This window comes from Ochotona princeps, chromosome 15 (assembly GCF_030435755.1).
Source record: "Ochotona princeps isolate mOchPri1 chromosome 15, mOchPri1.hap1, whole genome shotgun sequence".
Classification (NCBI taxonomy): Eukaryota; Metazoa; Chordata; class Mammalia; order Lagomorpha; family Ochotonidae; genus Ochotona; species Ochotona princeps.
This window is the reverse complement of record NC_080846.1, coordinates 52089774-52116577: the sequence shown is the minus strand read 5'-3', so window position 1 is coordinate 52116577 and position 26804 is coordinate 52089774. Positions and strand designations below refer to the sequence as shown.

The 26804-nt window shown below is 50.6% G+C and overlaps 1 protein-coding gene across 1 annotated transcript in view; it reads left to right on the top strand.

Annotated features, from left to right (window-relative positions):
- SCN8A (sodium voltage-gated channel alpha subunit 8) overlaps positions 1 to 26804 on the top strand; it is a 192335-nt gene that overhangs the window by 90442 nt on the left and 75089 nt on the right. Inside the window, exons 3-8 of the mRNA XM_058673528.1 lie at positions 9781 to 9899; positions 11963 to 12052; positions 12670 to 12798; positions 14580 to 14671; positions 23720 to 23941; positions 26016 to 26079. Coding sequence (XP_058529511.1) covers positions 9781 to 9899; positions 11963 to 12052; positions 12670 to 12798; positions 14580 to 14671; positions 23720 to 23941; positions 26016 to 26079 — 716 coding nt within the window. The remainder of the gene's footprint in view (positions 1 to 9780; positions 9900 to 11962; positions 12053 to 12669; positions 12799 to 14579; positions 14672 to 23719; positions 23942 to 26015; positions 26080 to 26804) is intronic.

The window sequence follows — 26804 nt, the reverse complement described above, 5'->3', positions numbered from 1 at the left end:
GAAGTGGAACTGCCAGGATTAGAACCAGCACCCGTATGGGATCCAAGTGCGTTCAAGGCAAGGACTTAAGCTGCTAGGCCACTGCGCTGGGCCCTTAGTTGTAACATTAAAACAATTTTTTTTTTTCTAAACATTACTTGAAAGGTGGAGTAGCAGAGATGAAAGGAGAGGCATAGAGAGATCTTCCATCCATTGGTTCATTCCCTAAATTCCCACAACAGTTGGGGCTGAACCAGCCCAAGGTCAAGGGTCCGGAAACTCCTTCCAGCTCTCCCCTGTGGGTGGCAGGGACCCAGGCACCTGGACCGTCCTCTGCTGTTTCTTAGGGTGCACATTAGCAGGTCAAGGGATGTGGGTGTCCCGAGTAGTGGCTTAACCTGCAGCACCACAGCGCCCACTCCAAACTGGATCATTCACGCGTGAGAGACACATGAATACATTTAACAAGCAGTTATGAACTGCCTGCCTGCCCCGGGCGGGTGTCATGTTATCCTGCTTGCTAAGCCGAGACAGAAGGTAGCTCCCTCCTTCACTGATGTCAGAGCTCAGTGAGAAATACTGATGGATCAAAACAGACAGCGAGCGGGCACAAATGTTGTGAGGACACACAGGAAGGAAGCATAAACCTGCTTGGCAGAGTAGAATGGGACTTTCCCAGAGAGGAGATGATATTTGAGCTGGTTCTTAGTGCTTAGTGTGTTGAAATACGGGGGTGGGCGTTCAGCACAGCAGTTGGGATGCTACCTGGGACACTTGCATTCCATGTGGGAGGGCCTCGGTTCAAGTCCTGGCTCCGCTGCTTCAGTGCACGCTGGAAGGCAGCAAGTGGTGCTCTCTGCCATCCATAGGGGAGGTCTGACTGAGTTCCAGATGTCTGGCTTTGGACTAGCTGAGCCCGAGCTGTTGCAGGCATGTGGGAGGTGTACCCACCAAATGGAAGACTCCTGTCTCTGCCTTCTGAATAAACGCATTTTTAGAGTGTTTATTAAAGTATGGTTTCAACAACAACTCCCATCGGAGAAGAGGGGGAATTCTCTTCAGGGATGAGGAATGGTGCAGATGGAAGGAGAGGTCTGGAATGCAGTGAATGTCCAAGGTAGCGAGTGGGAGAGAACACGAGAGGCAGGTCACCTCCCAGCGTGTGCCCACTGATCTTCTCTCCCCTGCAGAGTGCCAAAGGACCCACGTATCCTTACAGGTGCCTCAAGCTGGCACACCATCATCTTGCTGGCTTGTGCCAAGTGGGTAGATCCCAGTTAATGTGCATGTAAGCCCCATAAAAGTCTTTTAATGGCCATCTCCTGTTTGGAGCCAAAGCTCAGGAGTGGCAGCTGGGTGTGACAGCAGCCCCGGTGTTTACTGGGTCCATGCTCTGGGACAGCCACACTCGGTGGGGTGGGTGCCATCAGTCATTGTCCCTCCTTTAACAATAAGGGACTGAGCCTTTGAACCTTAAGAAATCACCTGAGATCACAGTTTTAAATCTAGACCTCTCTGACCTCCAAGCCTCTGTGCTAAGAGAGAGGGAGAGAGAGAGAATATAAGTTCAGTGAATCAGGGAGTTAGCACAGATTGCATAACAGGCCTGTATTTTGCTCCGTCCGAGAGCAGCTGCAGTCTTAACACCTTAAGAGGCTAGCTAGAGGGGAAGTGGGTCAAACACAGATGGTCCTGGGGGAGGGTCAGACCTGCTCCGCCTTGGAGAGCAGCCTCTTGCTGGCTTAATGAAGCAGGTGCGCCTTGCGCCGTGTTGCTGTTCTGCCAGGTGTGGCTTCGTGCTGCCAGGATGTGGGCAGGAAGGGTGTCAGCTGTGTCCAGTGTGGGCTGGAGGGCATGAGGTCCCAAGGGCACATCCAGTGAAAGTGGGCAGGCAGAAACACTTGGAAAGCTAACACCGCCAACAGACAGGCACGCAAGCTTAGAGAACGGACCATACACAGTGACTGGGATCTCCAGGGCACTCTATTGGGAGTTCAAGGGATTAGGTGGATCAAAGCCCTTCATGGGCCACAGGGTCGGACCTAGTGGCCAAACCGTGCCACTGGAAGCCTGGAGAGCCGCACCCTTGGGATAGCTGCAGCCCCTTGTTCACCAGCTGTGTGGCCACAGCCCAGGCGGAGCACTCACAACGTGGAGTAATAATTACGAGCGTAGGGCCTGGGCTCAGCCTGCCATGGCCCAGGTCTGACTACCCCTGTTGAATGGCTGTGTGGTCTTGGGCAAGTGACTTAACCCCTGTGGTTCAGTTTCATCATCTGTGAGATAGTCCTGACACAGGACTTGGGGTGCTGTGAGACACATACCCAAGAGAGCAGCGTACTAGGGTACCCTCTAGAGTTTGAATGTTGATCTGAAAGGCTCATAGGTAAAATGATTAGTGACTAAAAATGTATTTGAAAAGTAAAGTTATCGAGATAAAGAAAGAAAGTTAGAGAAAGAGATGCTCCATCCCCTGGTTTGCTTCCCACATGGCCACCAGGTCCAGGGCCGGGCCAGAAGCCAGGAACTTCTTCCAGATCTCCCACGGTGGTGGCAGGAGCTGAAGTACTTGGGCCATCCTCTCCTGCTTTTCCAGGTGCAGTAGCAGGAAGAGAAGAGGAGCAGGGAGAGAGTGGAGCAGCTGGGTCATGAACTGGTGTTCATAGACAATGCCAGCGTCACAAGTAACTTAATACACTGGGCCACAACGCCAACCTCAAGGATTTTTTTTTCCTTATTGTGACATAGCAGGTAAAGTTGCCATGGAGATGAAGATTCTGAATATCCCTACAGTTCAAGCAAAAGTAGAAGCATTGGAAAGAGAATTTTACCTGTGTTTCCATGTCCTGCTTTAGTTCGTTCGTTCTTTTGTTTAATTTTTAAGAGTTCATTTTGTTTGAAAATCGGAGATGGAACTGTAGCTGGCTTACTTCCTGAATGCCCACAAAGGTTGAGGCTGGATCAGGCTGAAACCAGAAGCCAGGAACTCCATCTGGGTCTCCCCCACGTCCCCCAGAGCTGTGTTGGCAGGGACCTGAAGTACTTGAGCCATCAACCACTGTGTCCCAAATGGTGCTTCAGCAGGAAACCAACATCAGGACTGGAGTTGGGATACAGGACACAGGTGTCCCAAGCAAAGTCTTGAGCACTGCACCAGGTGCTGACCCCTGGTTCACTGTGTGTAAGGGCAGCTGGGTGTCAGCAGGACACAGGTTATGTCTTTGAAGGAGCTGTTCCACACCCCGTGGGTCGGCCCAACCTGGACTGTGGCTCCACTCACGGGACCCAGTCGGCAGATCCACACTGTGATCTGAGTCGGTGTTGTTTCCTTGTGTTAAGAGGCTTATGCAAGGACACTTATCTGTTGCCAGCTGTATACTAGGTTACTGAGGAATGAGTGCTGGATTACTCATGATTAGCAGACATCTGGCCTGCCACCTAGTTTAGAAGAGATCCATGCATGTGGAAGAATGATATTTTTAAAATAAATACATATTTGAAAGGCAGAGTTAGCGGAAGAAGCAGAGAAAGATCTTGCATACACTCCCCAAATGGCTGCAAAGGCCAGGGCTTGATCAGGCCAAAGCCAGGAGTCTGAAACTCCATCCTGGTCTCCCACGTGGGTTCAAGGGCCCAAGCTCTTAAGCTATAGCTGCTCTCCCAGGTGCATTAGCAGGGAGCTGGATCAGAGATGGAGCAGCTCGGACTTGAACCAGCGCCCCTATGGGATGCCGGCAATACAAGTCCTCAAAGAAGTTTCTGTATTGGTTCTGGATGACAAGGATTCAGAGGCTACAAAAGTCAGCTTAAGATGAACGGAGGAGTTCCAGAGATCAGAGCAAGTAACATGCGGGGTCCAAGGTGGCCCCAAGTCAGCGCCAATTCCAGTTACAGCCATAGAGACTCCTAGGACGTGGTCTGTGCTTCGGGGCCACCAAGTGTTCCTTACAGCTGCCTGCAGGTGACAGTGGCAGCTGCCCAGGGCTGTGCTGGGTGGCAGGTGCTTTCTGGAGGAGCATCTGACCCGTGGGACCCTGATGCCCTCACACATGGTTTCCGCCCTCGCTGGGAGCCCCCACAAAGACACCTTGTACAACTGGAGCTCCTGTACCCAGTGTTCTAAGCCCCAGTCCCCCACTAGGAGGTGGAGAGGCCCAGCTCTTGAGGACCTGCCCCGTGCATGAATACGGCATGGCCCAACTCGTCAGAGGCCATTGTACCACCCTCACTGAGCCTGCTGCTCACACACGTTCCTTGGCGGCTGTTTTAAACCCATGGGTCCCCTCGGGTAGCAAACCACAATCCAATTCCAGCTTCCCTCTTGGCTCATTGACTTCACGAATATCTAATTGAAGACAGATTAGGTAACGAATTATTGGTCATGATGGGCACTGAGCGACTGTTACTTAAGAAGTGTTCTCCTGCAAATCCGAGGCTGGAGGCCCTTACATCTCTGCCCAAATGTGGGCAGAGCCAGGGATTCCACATAGTGACCTGTGCAGGACCCTTTCTGAACTGGTGCCAGCAATCTAAACAGTGACTTCAGGGACATATCAGCTATGCAGATAGCTTCAACATTCATCTGTATACTTCAAAACCAAACAAAAGCCAGCCCATCACCAGTCATGTACCCAAGAACAAAGGGGTGAAAGCCACAGAGGGACAGATTTGGGAGAAACCATAAGGCATCCCATGAGTGTCACAGCCTGCTCCATGCTGCCCCCTGCTGGTGCAACTGCAGGGTCGTTGGGAGAGCGCAGCTCAAGGACCCTGGACTAGACCCACTCGTAGACTTCAACCAGGGAAGCGGGACTCACTCAGGAGGGTTTGACCAAGATGAAAATGCAAAAGGATAAATGATAACAGGCTCTCTGCTCCAAAGTGCTGCTTGCTTGTACTTAATCCTAGGTGCTGTGGGAGTTGAGTAAGCCAGTGAGCAGGGAGAGACCTAGTTGCCCACCTAGGCTCACCAGACCCTAAGCCAGCTAGAACAGGGGTGGGAGAGCCCAACTGGCCTAGGGCCAAAGGAGTAATCCAGTGATCCCCAGCCCCAGGAAGCTCAGATTCCTGGATTCCCCCTGCGGACTGGTCCATCAGAATCGCCCCCCACCCCAAGCACATTCCCCACCCCGCCCACTCATGGAGGTGGGATTTGTGAGTTTGCAATTAGCCGCTAGGCCACGCCGCTGGGCCCGAGTTTGCATTTTTTTTTTTAAGCAGAGCTGCTCAGATGACTCTCAGGCTGCCACCAGGCCCCAGTGTGTCTCCCAGGTTGCCGGATCGGCTCTGCCATCTGTTGGTGCACAGCCCATGCGCTCAGGATAGCTCGTATATTGTTCAGCAGTTGGGCGTGTGAGACTTGCAGGACATTTAAGGGTCTGCATCGCACCTGTATGTGATACAGTGCTTCCAAAGGGACTCATACTCCACGGTGGCTTAGCTGAGTCTCAGCCACAGGGCCTGCTCGGGTTCTGGAGCCCACAGCGTGCCTCCCCGCACCCTCACGGAGGAGCCTGCCGACACCTGCGGCTGCCCTTCTTCTCACATCCACACCAGCCAGCTGCTGAGCTTTGAGTATTTGTGCAGGCCCAAGCTCTAACTTGCATTATGCAAAAAAAAAAAATGCATTTATGAAAAACTGCCTGTCAAGTTATCTGTAAAGATACTTAGTGATACAACGTAGTGCAGCTTGCTATTTAAAGGGTGAAGGCTTCTTTCATTTCAGGAGCTTTAGTGTGACTTGGATATATACTTTTTCCTTTTCGGCAGAGAAAAGGACTCTTGGTTTTATACTTGATGAAGATCTAAGATGTCGATATTTAGAAGGGACAATAATAGGCAGGTGCAGTGTTTGCTACACAGGTTGTGAAAGCTTTGTGTCACACACCAAAGTGTCCTGGAGAGCACCTTTCTACTTACAACAGCGTCGTTTTTTACAGCCATTTCAACTGATATGGAAGAAACTGTGCATATTTATGCATATGTGCGTGGTATTTAGGTGAGGGTATATATATAAACATAGTACCTTGTCATTATCAACAGACTCTTACCTCCGTGTAGCCTCTCACACGTATTGATTAACCTTTCCCCACCCCTGCTTCCACCACACAGCCCCCCTCCCCCAGCCTCTGAAGAACGCAGTTGTCTGTTTCACTTAAAGCCCTGGGGAAGCTCCTCCTACGATGGAGGGTCCCCCTGCCTTGTGCTGATTCTCAGTGTTGGTTGCCCAGTTTCGCATCAGCCAAAGCAGAGTCCCATTTCCTGGTGTCTCTCTCCTCCTCTGCTTGACCTCGTACAAGCATTGTTTCACCAGCTGATCCATGAACACTTATTGAGCTCCTGCTGTATGCCAGGCATTGCAGGCACAGACTTTCTAAGAGGAGATGCCTCCCTAGGCGGATGGGTACTCTTGGAAAGACCTGGCCTGGTGGGTTGTGGGCCCCAGGACCTGAGCCAGTCCTTCCATTGCTGGGTGGCTGTCTTAACATAGTGTTCCTCCAGCGGCTCCTTTCTCCCTTCACAAGGCAATCCAGCCACTAGGTCACCCGAACCCCTCCCCACGGAGTGGCACACGAGAGACTGGAGGGGCTTGGGGGCCAGCACAATCGTTGGTTTCACCGGATGCTTCCCTGCATCCAGCAGGGTGGGCTTGTGGTCCTCCTGCATTGTTTTAGGAGTCGGCTGTGTTCTGTTAGCCGATCCTCACGGCTGGCCTGCCTCTGCATTTCTGGGATGTCCCTCTTGGTCGCAGTGTAGTGTCCTTTTAAGATGTCGCTGGATTCAACTTGCTGGCATTTTTTGGTAACACTTCGATGTCCCCACATTCATAAAGGGTGTGAGAATCAATGTTTTCCACTGATGCTGTGCCTGGTTTTGTATCCAAGTAGTACTGGTCTTACAGAACAAATTGGAATATATTCCCTTTGCTTCTCTATTTGGGGTGGGGGGAGCTATTAATTCTTCCTTTAACATTTAATGGAATTCATCAGTGGAGCCATCTGGTTCTGGGCTTTTCTTTGTGGTATTTCATCTTTTTAATGCAAGGTGCAAAAGAATATTTATAGTACAATCCCATGAGAGAGAAAAAAAGCAAGCAAGAGAAAGAGACTTTTTAAGGATCTATCTATATGCTTATATTTACATGGAAATTTTCTGGAAGGATATGCAAAACACCTGGCAGCAGAGGTTCTTATTGGCTGGCGGGATGGAACTTAATCTTAAGAGCCTTTGAAATACGATTATGAACATACATGGCTCTGAGTTGGAACAGTAACAAGTGACTCAAAGTGGCAGGCATTTGGCCATTGGCTCTGTCCCTCCCACAGGGCAACCCGTGGGCTGCCCCCTTGGGCAGGCACAAACCAGGAGCCTTACGCACATCCAGCAGTACAGTCTCCTGTACCCCTTACCCACCTTGTTCTCCTTCAGCGGGGAATTCCTGCCCAGTTCCCTGAGAACAAACTGCAGTTAAATGCATCCTTGCTGTCTCATCCCGCTTTGTCTGCCCAACTGAGTTCTCTGTATCCCCTTTTTGCCTTTAAAAAAAAAAAAAGATCCACTTACATGTTTATTTGAAAGGCCGAGTGGCAGAAGAGAGAGATCTTCCATCTGCTGATTCACTCTCCCAAATGATTGCAATAACCTGGGCTGGGCCAGGCCAGAACCCTGAACTCAATCCAGGTCTCACATGTGGTGGGTAGGAGTGCAGGCACTTGAGCCATGTTCCATGCATTAGTAGGAAGTTTGGGTTGGAAGCTGAGCAGCCAGGACTTGAACCCACGCTCTGGTACGGGATGCTGGCATTGCAAATGGTGGCTCCTCTCTCTGTGGTGCAGCACCTGCCCCTCCCTTGATCCCTTTAAACCGTCTTCCAAATAGCAGCTACCTTCCCCTGTGATTTCCTGTCTCTCCCTGCTGCTACCTCTCCGCTCTTGTTGTTTTCCGAAAGTTGTCCTTCGCTGCATCCGAAAAACCAGGTCACATGTATGTCTTCCCTGGAAGAACAGTTTTCTTGGCACAAGACTGGTCATAGATGCTTAAAAAAAATATTAATTGAACCCAATTTGCAGAGCATGACATTCATTCTGAGTAAGATAAAACATGTGAACCAAGGCTGAAGTTTAACATCACACTGACCTCTTCCGGGGACAGGAACTAGTGCGGCTGCGTGGGAAGATCCCCTCAGGATGTGTGACTGGGTGATTTTCGGTGAGGCTGAGGGTGGAGCGTCTTAATCACCAGGCTGGGAAGGCTGAGTGAAGAACCGTCCCTCTTGCTGATAGTCTGCTCAAAACTAGATTTCGAACTGTGCCCATGTCTGTCCTCCCAGCCAGCCCCTCACCGGAGCAGTCTCCATATTCTCTCCGTAACCCTTAGCACTTTCTGGATTTCACCCTTCGTGTCATTGACTTCCCCCATGGTGTTGTTTGTTGTCTGCCTTCGCTATGAAGACAATGAGCTGCCGGCCGGGATTGCCCCGTTACTGTTAACCATTAAGTTCACGCGCGCGTGCGCACACACACACGCAACAAGATACTCAGTCAGCATCTCTTAGTGAACTCCTGTGTCTTGTCCAGAGCCCAGAAGGATAACTCAGGTAGCATCCAGGGGACTTGTTTCTCAAAGCACCAAGTTTCTTCTATAACACCGCTAGGATGGTGCCAGCTCCTCCTAACACCAGGTTGAATGTCTCTTATCCAACCTGCTTGGGGCCAGAAATGTTTCCACCTTCAGAGTTTTCAGATATGGGAAATACTCAAAGATCAGCGGAAACTGTGTCGCATGAGTTTTGTTGTTTTCTGTTGGTTTCATCTCTTCAAATACTTTCTTCTGATTAAATTATTCAGTGGCTCGCAGATCATGCAGTGGCATAACTTTCTTCAAGAAGTTCTTGATTTTCATTTCTTCAGCTACACGTTAGTCATTTAATACTTTGTTATTTAACTTCTTGGTGTTGTTAATTTCTTTTTTTTCCCCAATGTTGATTTTGTTTTGGGGCTCTTCATTTAAGGGGATGTATAGTAGCTGTGTAATGGAGACTGTCATATCTAATAACATGTCATTTAACTTCAGGGCATTGTAAATTTCTATTTTTCTTTCTATTGTTGATTTTGTATCATGACTTTTCATTTGAGGGGATGTACAGTCGCTGTGACATGGAGACTAACATCCAGATGTGAGGATGTAATGTGGTATGCATTTCTGCTTCCAGACAAAGATGGACTTACAATGAAACTGTTTACTATATCTTGACAATAAGATTCTGGATTCTGCCATTGTCCATGCCCACAAGGACGGACATATGACTGTGTATGAAGAACTATACTATAGTAATGATATAGAGGAACTAGGTGGGGGGGAGGGAATTGGGGAGGGGATAAGGGAATATGGAACTGTATCATAAAATGATAATAATAATCATAAGATGTAAAAAAACGAAAAAGGGAAATACTCTTCAGGTTAGCACCCCCAATCGGAAATCTAGAATGATCTGAATTCAAGCACTTTCTGAATAGCAGAAAGCTTCAGATGCTGGACCGTCTCAGGGTTTGGATTTTCAGACCAGGAACCCTTAGTTTGTATAACCTGGAGCTGGACATGGGTGGGAGGTGGGAGACAGGGAAGCAGCCTTGTCTTAAGTTTCCTGCCTTAAAAAACAGATTGGGCAGTAAAAATGTGAAGTATTTTTGAGTTTATTTCTTCCCTAAAAAAAAAAAAAAAAAAAAAAAAAAAAAAAGATGTGGTTTCTTCTGGTGATTCCTGGCCATGTTTAATGGTTTCTCTCTTTTTCTTTCTCCACAGACCTTTGTAGTATTAAACAGAGGAAAAACTCTCTTCAGATTTAGTGCCACGCCTGCCTTGTACATTTTAAGCCCTTTTAACCTGATAAGAAGAATAGCTATTAAAATTTTGATACATTCATATCCTTTTCTGCAGATGTGCAGTGAGTAGCGTGATGGTGGCAGGTCCGTGCCTCCCAGATCAGTGGGCGGAGTTTCGTTTATTTGCTTTGTAAGTAGTGGGCTTGGTGGTTCTACCAGTGAGACGTGTTAAGAGCCAGCTCCTGCCAAATTCCCCAAGCGGAGCTTCAGCAAGTTCTTTTCTCGTGGAATATGTGTTGTGGGAATGTGGGATGTTACTGGTATCATTATGAGGGATGAGAAGAAAGGACCCTTTGCTTGAAGTCGTTAACTTTTTTTTTTAAGTGATTCTAGCCATGACAGACTGTCCAGCTAGTTCCCGTATTAAGATGCAGTATTGAAACTGCAGAAAGCTACTGCCCAAGCTCCTAGGAGTGGAATGAATGCTTCAGGGAATTGCCTGAAAGTTTTTGGATGCCTTGAGGTGTGGGCTTGAAAATGTTCTAAGATCGTCTCCAGAAGGAAGAGCCTCCTTAGCGAAGCAGTGTAGAGGCCAGGTTCAGACCAGCATGAAGCTTTTCTGTTACTGTTACAGAACTTCACTCATTTGTTCCTGTTCGGCCTTTTGTATCTTATCAATAGAAGTACATACGATATACAAAAATGGTATGTGATGGCCTTAGCGACTTCGTATAGCAACTTAAATTTTTTTTTTATTTATTTACTTTTATTGGGAAGTCATATCCACAAAGTGAAGGAGAAACAAAGAGAAAGATCTTCCATCCATCGGCTCACTCCCCAAGCAGCTGCAACAGTTGGTGCTGAGCCAATCTGAAGCCAGGAGCTTCTTCTGGGTCTCCCACATGGGTGCAGGGTCCCAAAGCTTTGGGCCATTCTCTGCTGTTTTCCCAGGCCACAGGCAGAGAGCTGGATGGGAAGTAGAGCAGCAAAGACATGAACCAGTGCCCATATGGGATCCCAGTGCATGCAAGGAGAGGACTTTAGCCACTAGGCTGTGGCACCGGGCCCTGTATAGCAACTTTTAAGCTCCAATAGTTGGTATTGAACAGTACTGTGCTTCAGAGAGCACTGTATCTTAATTTAGTAAGTTTTGGCCACATTTACCTAAGATTCCACAACCTGCTTCCAAATTCTGCAGTTACGAAGTCCAGGGCAGGTAAAGAAATCCGTAGTTCAGAGTAGCCCTCTTTGCTTTCGGCTGGATCAGAAGATGCAAGTGCTTTTACCTTTCTGGTTCTGAAGATCGTGTTCTGGGTCGCTGAAGACAAATCCAGCTGCAAGAAGGATATTCCCTTCCTAAAACCCCACGCGTAGGGTAAAGACAATGAGTGCCGTTGGCCGGGGAGAACGAGCAACAGTTGCGCCGGCACCGTCCGAGTCACTCCCGCAGCCCCAGAAGGGTTTCGTTTTTTTCTCAGCAGACATCACAGGGAAGGCTGAGAAGGATCCCAGAAGGAGTGGAAATGGCAGTAAAGCGCCGTGCTGTCCAGCAGCACTGCTGGGCGCTCGAGGAAAGCGTGAGCTCTTTGTCACGCTGCCTGCTTCTCAGGGGTCCACGAGACCACCACCAGACGGACTTGGCACAGCCAGTTCCTCTGTGGCACGTTGCCTGGAGTCCTGCTCCTCCCCCCCCACCCCCCCAGCGACAATTCTGCTCTGTTAGAAGCGGAAGGGGCGGAGGGGAGCAAACCACTAATTACACGCAGATTTGCTAGTAATTCGTGATGTGAGCTCATTAGCGCAACCACACAGGAGTGCTGATGGTCCAGGATTCATTTATCCTCTCACACGAGGAATCAGGAGGCTGTTGGAGTGGGAGGTTTTCTGATGGCCCAAGTGCACAGGTTGAGGTACCAGTGGCTCCCTCCGCAGGTCAGGTGGGAAGTGGCAGCGAGCGGGATCTGAAGCCAAGGGGAGAGGCTGCCCTGACGCCCCTGCACTCAGGCCCCTGGTCATCAGGAGGGGTGCACACGTGGCCTTCCCTGTTGTCCCTTGGCCTTTCTCCACCTGCCCCAGGTTCCTGAGTCCCAGGGGAAGCAGGGGTGTCCCCTCTGGCCAGGCCAGAGCTCTCTGCAAGTTGCCGCCTTGACTCTTCCCCCCACAGTGTTTAGCATGATCATTATGTGCACTATTTTGACCAACTGTGTATTCATGACTTTTAGTAACCCTCCCGAATGGTCCAAGAACGTGGAGTAAGTAGTTTGCTTGCTTGCTTGCTTTGTCTGCTCATGTGTTTTCAAGGCATCTCAAATCACTGAATGTTGCTCTGCCACGGGCTTTAGCCACAAAGGGAAAGTGGTCCATCCCTGCTGCCCTTGATAACACAGTGGGGGGTAGGGGGGGACTAGGATGCATGTGGGGCTCAGAGGTGGCCCTAGGAGTGGCCCCCAGAAACGGAAGCCTGCTCCGCAAGTTGCTGCTCACCTGCCACCACCCCTGCCCTTCCTGGAGCCTTGGTCCCACTGCGCGCCCACCCACTCACACTGCCCACAACTCTCTTGCTTTTTGCCTCCCCTAAGACTGAACACACTCTTACCCCTCGGGGCCTCTGCCCCTGCCCACCCCCAACTCCCGGCAGTGCGCAGTGATTTCCTGGGGGCTAAATCTTCTGTTGTGTGTGTGCTAAGAGCAGGTGGCACCTGCACCCACAGCACATCTGCTCCCACACCTGTGCCCCCCGCCACCTCCTCCCTGCAGCAGCTGTTGCGTCCTCTGCCCACCTCTGTGAGCGGGAGCCACAGTTCCAGCCAGCCTTCAGTCTCCCCAGGGTGTTCCGATTGCACCTCATGCCCACGCGTGTCTCCGACAGGTACACGTTCACAGGGATTTACACGTTTGAGTCACTAGTGAAGATCATCGCCAGAGGCTTCTGCATCGATGGCTTCACCTTCTTACGGGATCCGTGGAACTGGCTGGACTTCAGCGTCATCATGATGGCGTAAGTTCGCTGCTTCCTCTGCTGCTGCCGCTCTGCAAGTGGGCTGTGTGCATGTGGTCGTGCCACGGGGTGTGTGCGTGTGAGTTTGCACACAGGGAAAATGGGGAGTGAGTACCATGGGTGCCTACTTAGAGCAGCAGCCAAAGCCTGCACACCCGTCACGGGGCAGTGGGGGTGGTGATGCCTCTATGAAGACTTGATTTTTTTTTTTTTTTAGGTATCAGCCTTCAGCTGAAAATAAAAAGCCTGGCTATCTTAAAAATTGCATGTTAATTTTATGACGCTGGCTGGGTGAGGCCAACCTCAGAACACATCTGAAAATCAAAACATGAGCCAAGTATCCAACAGGCACTTGGCACAAGGGTGATGGACTAGAACATCAATCCACATCTGGGGACAAGTGTCACCCCCGCACTGCTGTGCCAGTCACTTTGGGTGACTTGGGCGGTTGGGACGATGCAAGTGTTTTACTTTGGGAAACTCAACTGATGATGGAATCATGAGCAGGCTGGCTTATTTTTATCTCCAGGGTGGGAAAGCATTTTGCAGCTTGGGGGTGAGCTGCAGGTGGTGCATAGGGGTGTGTGTGTGTCTGTGTGTGTGTGTCTGTGTGTGTGCGCGTGCGTGAAGGTGTGTTTAAGAGAAAATATGTGTGCCTGTGTTTGGGTTTGCGCATCAGCTCAAAAGATGTCTTCCAGCTGAGAAACGCGAGTGATTGGTACACAGCAGATCTGAAAAATGGGAACTTTGTGTTTCTGGGGTACAAAGGCATTTGCTAGCTCTCCAACACTAGGAGTACACGCCCGGGCTCCTTTAAAATGTAAGCGTCCTCGCTAGGCACGGAGCTGGTGATAAAGCGAGCACTCCACAGGCCTCGCCCCTCTCCCACAAGCTGGACTTCCTTGAGCCTTTTTTGCTTTGGCGAGTCACAGGCTAACCTGCTGTCCTTAGACACGCCTGCCAGCGTTTGCACACAGCTCTTGGAGAAGTAAGAGAAGCAGACGGTTGGGTTTATTATTTATTTATTTGGCATTGTCAATTAGGAAACCACTTGAATGTGCTGTATTCTCTGGGGCTCCTGCCACAGAAAACTGTCTCCCTCTTCTAAGAAACCGTATGCAAAACTTGGAGATATAAGCTCCCTGATACTCCTGGCCTTCATTTTTGCTCAAAAGGCATAAGGGACTGTTGGTGAAGTCTTTCTAATCTGGAATCAGCATATTGCTGGCCTGAGGCCAAACCCCAGAACGCCCTGGTCCTACCAGTTCTTTCCAACCATAATTTGGAATTCTCTTTCCCAACACAAAGGGAAGACGAAGAAGAAGAAGAAAAAAAGAAATGTTCCTTAAATGTTTGCATTATGAAATTTGGCTTTTGCAAGATAAGAAAAAAAAAAGAAAGTGACCTCATAGCTTGTGTGTAAGACGACCCTTTCTTCCCCCCATCAGGAGAGCCTCGCCCTGTGGTCCCATTACAAGTTAACTTTGGTTTGATTCTGCAGGTATATAACAGAGTTTGTAAACCTAGGCAATGTTTCAGCTCTGCGCACTTTCAGGGTACTGAGGGCTTTGAAAACTATTTCGGTAATCCCAGGTAAGACAGCCCGGGGCTACTGTTAGGTGTTGGGTTAGGGCCCTGACGTGACCGTATTGTACTTTTTTGTTTTCGCTGTGGTTTTGTTTTCGTGGTTTTGTTTCGTTTCCATTGTGTTTTTCTTCTGGTCGTCTGTGTCTGTGTCTGTGTTTGTCATTGGTGTCTGCGTGTGACCTCCCTCACTGCAGATATGTGACAGAGTTTGTGGACCTGGGCAATGTCTCAGCGCTGAGAACATTCAGGGTTCTCCGAGCTTTGAAAACTATCTCTGTAATTCCAGGTGAGCCGATTCCCGCCCGAGACTGCCCATGCCGCCTCTACGCCTCCCCTTCTTCCCCCTCCTCCTCTGCTCCTGGGTCCACCACATTCGAAACAGGCGTGGCCATAGCTGACCTGGCCGTGTGCGACTGCATGCTGTTTCCCCCCCTCTGGGAGGCAGAGTCCTGTGGAATGGCCCTGGGCTCTGTGCACAGCTTGGATGGCATTGGCCCAGGCATGCGGGCCAGCCGCCTTCCATCCCTGCTTCTGAAAAAGCACGCGCTTAACAGTCACCTGAGTTGTACCAATCTGAAGACGAAAAAAAACACAGAGCCAGCTGTCTCTCTTGCTCTGTAAATCCCTTGCTTCCTGCCCTCATGGAATTACAGTGATTTTCACATTCGCCCATCGCTCCATCGCTTGGGACATCTAGGCTTCCAGAGCATGGTTTGCTGATGGGGTGTTTTGCAATGAATGATGCTTCCACTGTTACTGTATCTAATGGAGTTATTTAATCTCAGAGGGGACTTACGCAGTGAAATAGTCCCACACAATATACACAAAACCGTAAGCGTGTGGAGTTAGCGGTCTAAATTCGAGTAATCTCTCATGCCCTACCCATGTGTGTAAGCACCAGGAGAAATCTCTTACACATGCTTACAGGCATCCAAACCACACAGGAAGCCCGGTGAAAGCTTATGTGGGTGCTGTTAAAGTAAAAATCCAAGGTAAGGTAAGGTACAGCCGAAGGCATGAGCAAGCAGAAACAACAGAAACCTGAAGGGGAGCAAAAGGAATCCATCAGGCGGGTTGAGAGGTAGCTGGTGGACAGTTGCTGTAAAGTTTTCTGCCTTGTTCTTCAAGGTCCTGGTTGAGCAAACCCGGTGCTTCGGCCCCGTTGCAAAGTTTTAAGAATCAGAGGAAAGTTCATAGACCACCTTCTCTAATGCCCACTCTGAAACCCATCCCAGGACCCCCAGTTCAGGTTCTTTAAATCATTGTACCTGGGGAATCCTCCTCTTTCCAAAGGCCAGGCTTGAAATCTGGAAGGAAAGCATTGTGGTTCATCTCAGGTGCGGCCAAAGTGCCTTGCTGAGGCCCAGATGTCATGGTTGCTCGCTGGGTTTGCGCTGCGTTTGGTGTAGGGGGGGCGGGATGGTCCTTCCCAGAGGCCCCTCCCCACCTCCACCACTGCCAGAGACCAGGCTGTCCACACAGGTGCCACATCCATGGCTCTTCCCTTGGTGGCTGACTTGGGAATCTTTGTCTTTTCCCCTTTGTGTTATCTACGTAGCAAATGACAGGTAGCCCGTGGAGTGGGCTGGTAAATTAGGGCTTCCCTGAAGAGGATGCCTTTCTTTTCAACAAGAAAAGCTGTTGAAAAGAAAGCTTTTTTTTTTTTATATAGCTGACTCCTTACCAACCAGAGGGGCATGTGTCGGGTAGAAAGTATCTCTCCAGGCAAACTACAATATTGACTTACCAAAGTCTTGACGCCAGCCCTCTGATGCCTATTCAAGACAAACCCCAGCCGCTTCTCCAGGCAGCCCCGTGCAGCTCCTAGTCCTTGACCTTAAACTTCTGATGCCTGCAGAGTGCCAAATCTTTCCTAGGGTGATTCCTTTCATCTCTCCTCTGGCCCCTTTTAATTTTTATGTTTTCAATTTCAGAGAGAGAGAATCTCTCCCATCTGCTGGTTCTCTCCCCAGTTACCCATAGTAGCTGGGGTTGCTCCAGGCCAAATCAGGGAGCTTGGGCAGGAGCTTGGAACTCCATCCAGGCATCCCATGTGGGTAACAGTGACCAAAGTATTTGACCCATCTCCTGTGCTGCCCCCTCCCCTGCCTAGGGTGCATTAACAGGAAGTTGTGTTAGAAGCGGAGGCAGGACTTGAACTCAGGCACTGCTCTCCTGTATGAGATGCACCTTAACCGCTGCACTAGACACTGCCCCGTGGCCCCTTGTCACTGCAATCCTGTGTGTCGCACTCACTTCCCCCGGTGCACTCTGCAGGGCATCTGTCTCTTTATGTTCTTGTGAGCTCAAAACTTCTCCAGAATTAAATTGGAAAGCTGCATTCATTTCACTAACTAGGGCAGCAGATGCTCTCTGGAGCCTGGCTCAGGGCTCGCATCGCGCTCTCCACGTACGTGGTTTACCTCGGCCCCCAGCATCCCTGCGGCATAACAGACTGGTGTCACATCTTTCACCCTTCCTCCTGCAGTAACGCACACGCGAGCATCCAGCACGGTGCGCGCAGGCCTGGGTGGCAGCTGTCTTTCTGCAGGAGCCACTGACACCCAAACAAAGGGCTTGGACTGGGATGTAGACATCAGCTTGGCAGTTTGGAGATTTCCACATTGCTGTTTCTAGAGACATCCCCTGAGTCCCCCAAACTGAGCATGCCTTGGGAGGCTGGTTGGGACAGAAGAGAAAGTTCGGGACAGTAAAGCCAATACTAGAGATGATGGTGGGGGAGTGGTGGATCTGACTGGCCACGGAGTGAAGTGGGACTTCCGGCTCCAGTCATCTTGTTCGCCTTTCTCCCTGTTGGAGTTAGTAAGAGAAAAATCCCGCTCTGCATCTCCCTCTCTTACCCCGGGGAAGCCCCAAATCCTCTGGTCATTTGCTTGTTCCTCTTGGCCTGTTACCCAGCCCTCCTCCTGCAGGAGTGCCCTGGGATGAGTCGGGGGATCCGGGGCCATCACTGGCTTGGAAATGTCTGTCGTGTGGGTTGTAGGGCAGAGTCACCGTCCCCCTAGGTGAGCACCATCATCTTCTCCTGGGTCGCGTCAGTGGCGGTGAGCTGTCACTTATTGCCTGCTCGGTTCCAGGCTTTAACAATGCACTTGGCAGGTTCAACTTGACATGAAGGGACTCCACCTAAAGGCATTTATGAAGTCTCCTTTGTCATTCTTCATCCAGAACTCGGAGCCAAAATGAACTTCCAAGTGGGCCTGGAGAAGTCTCACCTTCGGCTTGTGGTGCTGCTACCCCTTAGGACTGATACACCCAGAGATAGACAAGGAATCTCAGTGAAGGGGTCCCAGGCCTTCCTGGGCTGGCAACTGGTAGTATAAAGATGGGGGGAGGAGGACAGCAAAGACTGGTGAGAGAAGATCCCTTTAGAGGTGGGGCTTTGGCTTAGCAGTGAAGCCACTAGTTAGGATAGGGGGGTTGGGTCCCTGCCATCATGATGAGACAGACTGAGTTCCTATCTCCTAACCTGGGCTCTGTCCCAGACTCACCTGTGGTGGGAATTTGGGAAGTGAAACAATAGATGGGAGCTCTCTCTCTCTCTCGCTCTCTCTCTCTCTCTCTCTCTCTCAGTAAAATCAGAGTCAGTGTTGTGGCACAGTGGATAAGGTCACTGCTTGCAGTGCCAACATCCTTCCTCACAGTGCCAGTTTGGGTCCTGGCTGCTCTGTTTCCAGTCCAGCTTCTTGCTAATGAGCCTTGGAAAGGCAGTGGTCTTTGTGCCGCCCTGTGGGAAACCCTGATGGAGTTCCAGGCTCTTGGTGTCAGCATCAACCAGGCCTGGCTGTTATGGCCATTTGAGGAGTGAACTGGTAAAAAGATATGCTCACTCTCTCTTTCAAATATGTAAGTCTTAAAATCAACAAAAATTGCTTTAAAGTAAATTTATTTTGGTGCAAAACATTTTTTGAAATCCACACAGGTTTTTCAGAATGCTCATGTTCCATGAACTTGTTGAAGACCCCGTGCAGAATGGGTTGGGAGAGCCTCCCTTGTCCTTGCCTCCTGCTTCTCAACACCTAAACAACGACTCCTTCCAAAGCACTGTCACTCACCGCTCGACAGCCCGGCTTTTGTGCCGTTTCACTCTCTGGGCGTTCTAGCTTCTTGATCCTTCTTCTGAGCTCTGCTCTCTCTCCTTAGCATCGGTACTCTCACTGCCAACCGTGAAATTAGGTAAAAAGCAGACACAGTGATCCAGCCTTCTCGTTCCCGGCCCTGTGTCTGCAGGAAGCAGACTCACGGGAGTATGGACGATGAACTCGCCCGTATCCACTGAGTGGCAAAGGGATTTGGGGACGCTATGCAGACACGTGGCTTCTTCTTTTTGAAGTGTCTTGCTGTTGATCGTTACCCTTTGGTGCCTGCTTCTCTCGCATTGCCTTTCAGGGAAGATAACTGAAATGAAACAGTTGGGTCCAAGTGGACCAGCACTGGCGAGTTGCAGCTCCTCCCACCCCCAACACACCTCTGAGAGCCAGATCCACTCTGTGATAGCAATCTGATCTGCAGCAGATAAATCCACGGCCCCTACATTCCTCCCAGACCGCTTTTGGTCTGAAGAAGCTTCCAGAACTGTCGCCATGATGCTTGCGTGGGCAGCAGATGGGTTGACAGGCATCACCCTACCCCTAGGACATGTCTGTACCCAGCCAGGCCCTGGCAGCCTTTCCTGAGCCTGTGCTTTGGTTCAGAACTCCCTGTGACTGCCACAGGGGCCCGTTCCAATATGCAGCTGATAGCGGGATCAGCTCGTGTTGCTTCAAACCACTTCCATTTCTCAGCTTTAACTGTCACTCAGGGCATGCAAGTTCACTCCATGTAGAACCTGGCCATCACAGTGGTGGAAGTTTTTGGCCCTGATGTGCATGGCTCACCTCTTGGCCATGTCACAAAAGTCGGCTTTGTAGGTTTGTCCGGGGGAATTGGTGGGCATTCTGGAAGGGGACAGGGACCCAGAGGTGCCTTTGGACTTAACATAGGTTGGAATGCCGTGGCCATTATCTCATCTGCACCTCCCAATCCCTTCGACAGAGTGCCCCCCCCCCAGAACCAACCTTCTAACTGCTGTGCTCAGACACATACAACTCACATACCAGTGCTAGTTGGTGCTCGCCTTTTCCAAGAGTTCGTGCTGTCCAATTTGCCCCCACTTTGTCTGTTGCACACTGCTGTGTGTAGGAGTCATTTGGAGGAGCATTCTGCTCTGTTTGGGATCATCGGTTGTCAAGAGCCTGCTGGTTCTGGTATGTAGTGCTAGGAGCCAGGAGAAGCAAGTCCGCTTCCCGTCCCAGCCAGAACCATGGCACCCTGCATTCTCACCGGCCCCCGTGAACCAGGAATTCTACTAGCAACTTCTTGCCTTTCTTAAGCTGTGGAGAAAGAACCTTGACCTGGCTGTGTTTCCTGGGTTGGACAGCCATCACCAGTGGAGCTGTAGGCCCCAAGCTTCAAGAAATGCAGAGATGGCATCCCCTCCGCCAGTGAGCATCTTCTCCATCAGCTGGCACTGGTGTCAGCAAATATTGACCTTCATGCAGGGAAGATGCGGTCTTGGCAGACAGCAAGCAGTGTGGAATCCAGGGCCCGCCTGCAGCTCCTGTTGCCATGGGATTGTGTGCCTTGCTTCGCTGCAGACATCAAGCCGCATCACCCTTCTTTCTCCTCCGTGTCTCTTGGGGATCTGGGTGAGAATTTTGGAAAGTATGCGATTTCCATGGTCATGCTCAGTGTTAGTCTTGCTTAACATCTGAACACCAGCTCCAACAATATTTCCACTTCAACCTAAGCAGAGCAAAAGGAGCTCTTCACCCACAAGACGATCTCAGTCTCACTTGAAGGATTGTTTTTGGTTTGATTTTTGGGTTTTTTAGCTCCCTGGCCTCGTGTTTCCAGATGCTGTGAGCAGTGATGTGTGGAGAGCTGTGAAACCAGCTGTTTGTGGGCATCAGGGAAGGGATGGATAGAGCATCTCTGGTCACAGCTCAGTGGAAACAGGAGTGATTCAGGGAACCCACTGGTGGGGTTGCTGTAGGGAGTGGGAATGCTGTCTTCTTCCCTTTTTGTCTAGAAGTCCTTTCTTGGGTCTTTCCCTTTGCCTACTATTCCCATGTATGAAAGGACTCCTCCCCCTCTCTCATCCCACTTCAACTCTTGTAGGAAAGGATCTGGCTTTAGGTCAGCTGTCCAAAGCTGGCATCCAGAAACTTCTGAGAAGGACGCCTTTATGGAACAGGGGGTGATTGGAGCTCATGGCCCAGAATTTTCTGTTGTATGGATTGGAACCATCCAAAGAGATTCCAGAGATAGAAAGATGGAAAGCCAGCAATTGAGAGGCAAGCTTTGTGGCACAGCAGTTAAACCGCTGGCTTGGGGCACTGTATCGCATGTTGGAGTGCTTGGGAGAGAGTCCCACCTACACTCCCTCTAGGAGGCAACAGGTGACTTGGGAGACCCAGGTGGAGTTTTGTTTGTTTGTTTGTTTTGCCTTCTGGCTTTGGCCTGGCCCAGCCCTGACTGTTGCAGCAATTTGGGAAGAGAACCAGCAGATGGAAGATTCTCTCCTCTCTGTTGCTTTGTCTTACAGAGAGATCATGATAAACTTGAAAGACAAAGAGCGGGAGGGAAGGAGGAAGCCGGGAAAGAAGGAAATAGCAGTTGACAGGGCCTTGGGTGATCGGTGGTGTTGAAAGTGGAGATTGCTGGGCCATTTGGGAGCTGTGGCTGAGGAAGCTCCAAGGAGTGTGGTCTTCCTCAGTGGTAGCCATATGGACCACCCCACCCCCCACCCAGCTCCACAGTGCCAGAACCGCATTCACATCTCAGCGGCTTCTCACCTTGCAAGGTGGGATGATTTCCCGGGGCCCTAGAGATGAAAGAGAAGATTGAAATTTCAGCCACTTCATCTCCAACAGCTGAAAACCCTAACCCTCATTCTGGAATGTTTTATTTACCTTTTTTATTTGAAAGGCAGAGAGAGATCTTCCATCCACTGGTTCTCCACATGCTCACAGCCACTAAGAGTAGGCTAGGCTTGCAGCTAGGAGCATGTAACTCCATCTGGTTCTCCCAACTGGAGTACTCAAGCTGCCTCCCAGGAGGTTCATGTATTAGCAGGAGGCTGGAGCAGCCAGGACTTGAACCAGGCACTCTGCTGTGGGATGAGGGCATCTCTAGACACGGCTTAACCGCTGTGCCACCATGCCTACCTCTCCCCTGCCCCACTTCTGCCCACTCTGATTTATAAAGGGCTTTCAGAGAAGATTCTGCACTTCCCACTGCCATACAGGCCTGTGTTCCCCGACCTGCTGCCACTGGGAACATGAGTGGGAACAGTGGCTTGAAGCTCGTTCTGAACCCAGTGGCCTGTCTCTGAGGCTACGCCAGGGTCCAGATTTAGCCCTCTGTCTCCCTCACCGGTGCACTCTCTGCCCAGCCCTGGGAAGAATGGGAGTCCAGCTGGAAACACCTTGCTTCCTGGGGCTCACGCAAGCTCTTCTATGTCCCTGCCGTGACTGCAGCCTCCCTGGAGGGCCCACCCACTAGGCAGCAGCAGGCCCCTGCGTGCTCATTCTGGTCAGTTAGGTCTCCTAATTCCCAGAGTCTTAACTGACCCTGGACTCTGCTGTACTCCCCCCTCGCACCCTCTGCTTAAGAAGAGATTTCTCATTCACTTACTCCCGTCAAATTCCTGAAAGTGCCTGCTTTGTGCCCAGGCCCTGGGCTAGGCACAGCACCCAAGGCCAGCGCTGGGCTCATGCAGGAAGTTCTTTTGCAAAGTCTTGGAGTGCTTCTAACCATATCCACCACACGTGCAGATCATCCTCCCCGTGTGATGTTAGGCCCCAGCAGCTCGTCCTTAGAGGAGGGCACTGTGTATGTGTGCCAGTGATGGCCCACAGCACCCATCGTGTGCCAGGCCCATGTGAAATGTTCCACGCTCTTTACCTTGCTAAGACCACACAGGAACCTGGTAAGGTTGGTGCTGTAACTCGCTTTCAATAGCTGAACTCAGACAGCAGTGGTTAGCATCCGAGGCGTTCCCTCTGCAGCACGTGCTGCGTGAGAAGTCTTCTTGGGTCACAGCAGCCCTACCAGTCATTATTCCCATTTGTCAAAAATGAAACACTGAGTTTCCTAGAAGGGAGGCACATTGCTGGGATCCCACATGTCAGTGACACTAAACTTGGCTAAAACGAGTGATTGTTTTCTACCCACCTGCATGCTTCAAGGCCAGGGTAAGGGCTCCCTGGAGTTTCTCACTGTCACCAGTGGATGGGGCATGGATGTTTGGTGTCCTGAGGCCCTGTGTTGGCTAGGTGGAGTGCTTTGGCCTCTGGGACGGCCCCATGGTCTATTAGCCAAATCCTGTGGATAGCCTCGTGTCTGGGCATGCCCAGGAGAGCCCCATGTGGGTGTGTTCTGATCCAAAGAAAACGAAGCTGCCTGCCACAACCGTGTTTCCCTGTCTCAGCATCGCTGTTTGTGCAATGACAAGGCCTTCCTTCAGATTTCAAGTCGAAGCCAACAGCTCACAAGTAAGCCTTAAATGAAAGAGGGACAGAATAAAAGTCATGGTAGTGAGCAGGACGTGTTCTTTAATGGAAAGACGAGCTGCGAATGCCGGATTTGTTATCAGCGTTTCCATGGCTCTCGCTGTACCTTCTCACTTTCTGTTGGCTTTCAACCCCCCAGTGTTCTCTTCCAAAAACTAGAGGCCTCCCTAATCCCTTGTTTTTCTATTGTTTCTTCAACAAATGTTTCCTGAGCACCTGCTGTGTGATGGGATAGCTCTGAACAGAACAATCCTAGAAAATCAGTCTCAGTCGTGATAAATGTCCCAGAGGAAGCATAGCGACTTCTCTGATTGCTAACAGGAGGGGAAGGAGGATTGCTGTGAAGTGCGGGAGGGCTTCCTGGATAAAGTACTGTTTAAACTGACCCCCTCCCTAAGACTGAGCACCTGTTAGGCAGGTAGAACATGAGTGGAAAGGAACAGTGCAGATGGGGGAAATGGCATAGTCCAGGCTGTGAGGCGAGGAAGAGCTTGGCTCCCCCTGGAAAGTAGCAAATAGTCAGACAAGGAAGACAGGCGCCAAGGGGCCATAGAAGGAGCTCTCCTGGGCCTCTTGGGGATTGCTGACACCAGGAAGTTGGTCACTCCGCTCATGTGGGTAAGGAGCAAGCGGCCCTGTCTCCTGGGTGGTGTCGCGGCAAGGAGCGGGAGCCAGCAGCCAGGAGGGAGGCGGTGGGGCCCAGGGTCAGGGGCCGGCCATGGGGTGACACGCTCCGGGGTTGGGGGCTGTTTCTACAGGCTTGAAGACCATCGTGGGCGCTCTCATCCAGTCCGTGAAGAAGCTGTCAGACGTGATGATCCTGACGGTGTTCTGCCTCAGTGTGTTCGCCTTGATCGGCCTGCAGCTGTTCATGGGCAACCTGCGCAACAAGTGCGTCGTGTGGCCCATCAACTTCAATGAGAGCTACCTGGAGAACGGCACGAAAGGCTTCGACTGGGAAGAGTATATCAATAATAAGAGTAGGTGGTCCTGCTCTGCCGGAGAGCCACACCAGCTTAGCCCTTGGTCACCGGCACAGCGCAGAGTCATTGGGCATCAACAGCAAGCACTGAGCCTCTAACATGGCACCCCACTGGCATGGGGTGGGGGAGCCCCCACTCTGGGCACCAGCTCCTGGGTTTCACTTCACAATTGAAGTTTGGAAGCCTGAGGAAAGGAGAGCCTTTTCCCACCCTAGACTGAGTTCCCAGGGTTATTTAAACTCAATTCTGAGTGTCCCTGTGGAATGCAACCATTCTTAAAAAAAAAAAAAAAAAAAAAAGGAGGGGAATTTTATGTATTTATTTGAAAGGCAAAGTTTCAGAGAGGGAAAGACAGAAGCAGATCTTTCATGCATTGATTCACTCTCAGATGGCCACAATGGCTGAAGGGAAGCCAGAAGCCAGGAGCTTCTTCTGGGTCTCCTGTGTGATTTCAAGGGCCCAAGCACTTGGGCCATCCTCTGCTGCTTTCCCAGCCCATTAGCAGAAGGTTGACTGGAAAGTGGAGCAGCTGGGACTGGAACCAGTGCCCATGTGGAATGTAGATGGTGCAAGTAGCATCTTTACACACAACGCCGCAGTGTCATCTCCAAAATGCATTCTTTTTTTTATAAAGATTTTTGTTTTTATTGCAAAGTCAAATAAACAGGAAGAGAGAGAGGAAGAACTAGAATGAATGAACACCATTTTTTAAAAAGATTTATTTATTTTGATTGGAAAGTCAGATATACAGAGAGGAGGAGAGACAGAGGCGAAGATCTTCTGATGATTCACTCCCCAAGTGACCGCAAAGGCCGGTGCTGAGCCAGTCTGAAGCCAGGAACCCAGAGCCTCTTCCGGGTCTCCCACGTGGGTGCAGGGTCCCAAGGCTTTGGGCCGTCCTCGACTGCTTTTCCAGGCCACAAGCAGGGAGCTGGATGGGAAGTGGAGCTGCCGGGATTAGAACCGGCGCCCATATGGGATCCCGGTGCGTTCAAGACGAGGACTTAAGCCGCTAGGCCACGCCGCCAGGCCCTTTTTTTTTTTTTTTTTTTTTTTTTTTTTTAAATGCATTCATTCTTGATGCTATCACAGCCTTCATCACCCACCCACTCAGGCTAGAGAGACAGGCTGTGACTCAGGCACCTGCAACCTGGATCCAGCTGAAGAGTTTTCATCCTGAAATTCTTAAATGAGAGTACTTGGGTTTCGCACCAGCAAAGTGGGGTGCTGTGGTGTCCCCATGAGCGAGGGAAGGGAAGTTGGTAGTGTCGGCACCCATCACTGCTGAGGAAGTGGGTCAGTGAAGGTACCATAAGGAGATGTGGCAAAGGGGATTCCAGGGCCCAGGACAGGAAGGAACAGACATGGTGAGTGGTGTCCTCGAGGAGTTCTACGATAGCCCCAAGAAACAAGACTTAGCAGTTCGCAAGGGTCACGTTGTACCAAGGGCTGAAGAACTAGGATAACCTTAGGGCCTCCTTGGTGGCAAGCAGCAGACCTTGGCCTTGAATCGTGGGGGTCCCGGGGGGAGAGCATCACAGCGGAGTGCTGAAGTGGTCACACTGTGAAGTGGGAACCATCTCTAGGAAAGCATCTACTGGGCCCAGCACAATGGCTCAGTTGCCTAATCCTCCATCTCCAAGCACTGGGATCCCATGTGGGCACTGGTTCTAGTCCTAGCTGCTCCACTTCCCATCCTGCTCCCTGCTTCTTGTGGGTCTGGGAAAGCAGTGGAGGACGGCTCAAAGCCTTGGGATCCTGCACTCATGTGGGAGACCTGAAAAAGCTCCTGACAGCTGGTTTTGGACTGGCTCAGCTCCAATCGTTGCAGCCATTTGGGAAGTGACTCAGTGGACAGAAGATCTTTGTCTCTCCTCTCCGTGAATCTACCTTTCCAATAAAAATAAATAAATCTTAAGAAAATAAATAAAGGAAAGCATACACAAGAAAGGGTTCCTGGTGGCTTCTGCTGTGGTCAGGGGAGGGTCTGGAGGGCTACTTAGGACTGGTGTAAATTCTCTTGTTCACTTAAGTCTGCCTCTTCCGTTTCTGCCTCTTTCTACTTGTCTAGCAAATTTTTACATAGTGCCTGGCATGCTGGAGCCTTTACTCTGCGGGAACAGTTCCGATGCTGGGTAAGTCGCTCAGCCTCCTCCTATTCTTCTTCCTGAAGACAACTGGCCTCTTAGGAGTGGACCAAACAGGGTAGAGTTTGGACCTTGCTTTGGGCGCATGCTGCAGCCCCTAGGGTTGGGTCCAACCTAGCACTTGGCTCAGATCTTCTTTCTGCTTTGGATTCTTCCATCCAAAGTGGACACGTCGTCCCCAGGTGACTGAGGACAGATCAGCGCGAAGCATAGACTGTAGCACCAGACGGCCTAACTGCTTCTTGTGGAACCCCTCTGGTCTACCTTAACACAGTAACACAATACAGAGTAAGAACACTGGCTTGGTAGTGCTGTGGCATCCTAGAATGACCCAAAATAGGCGAAGTTGACTTCTCCCAGGAGGCAAGGGGCCAGAGGCCTGTTTGTCCCAATTCTGCTACTTCTAGCTCTGCAACCTTTAGAAGCCACTAAGTCAACCTCGCCTCCACTTGTTCATCCATAAAATTGGTGCAATGTGGCATACTCCCTCTTCCTCATGCGGTTTCGGAAAAGATCCAATTAGATGGCCCTTGATGACAAAGCCTGTGTCAATGACGGTGGCCGGTTCACAGATTGGTGCCCTGGCTATTTTGTGTGTTCACGTGACTCCAACAGCTGCTAGGCCACTTAATTTCTGCACATAGTGGATGGTAGGGATCGCGAACAGTGTCCCGTGAGCTCAAAGGCAGATGAAAGGGCGTGTCTGAGGTCAC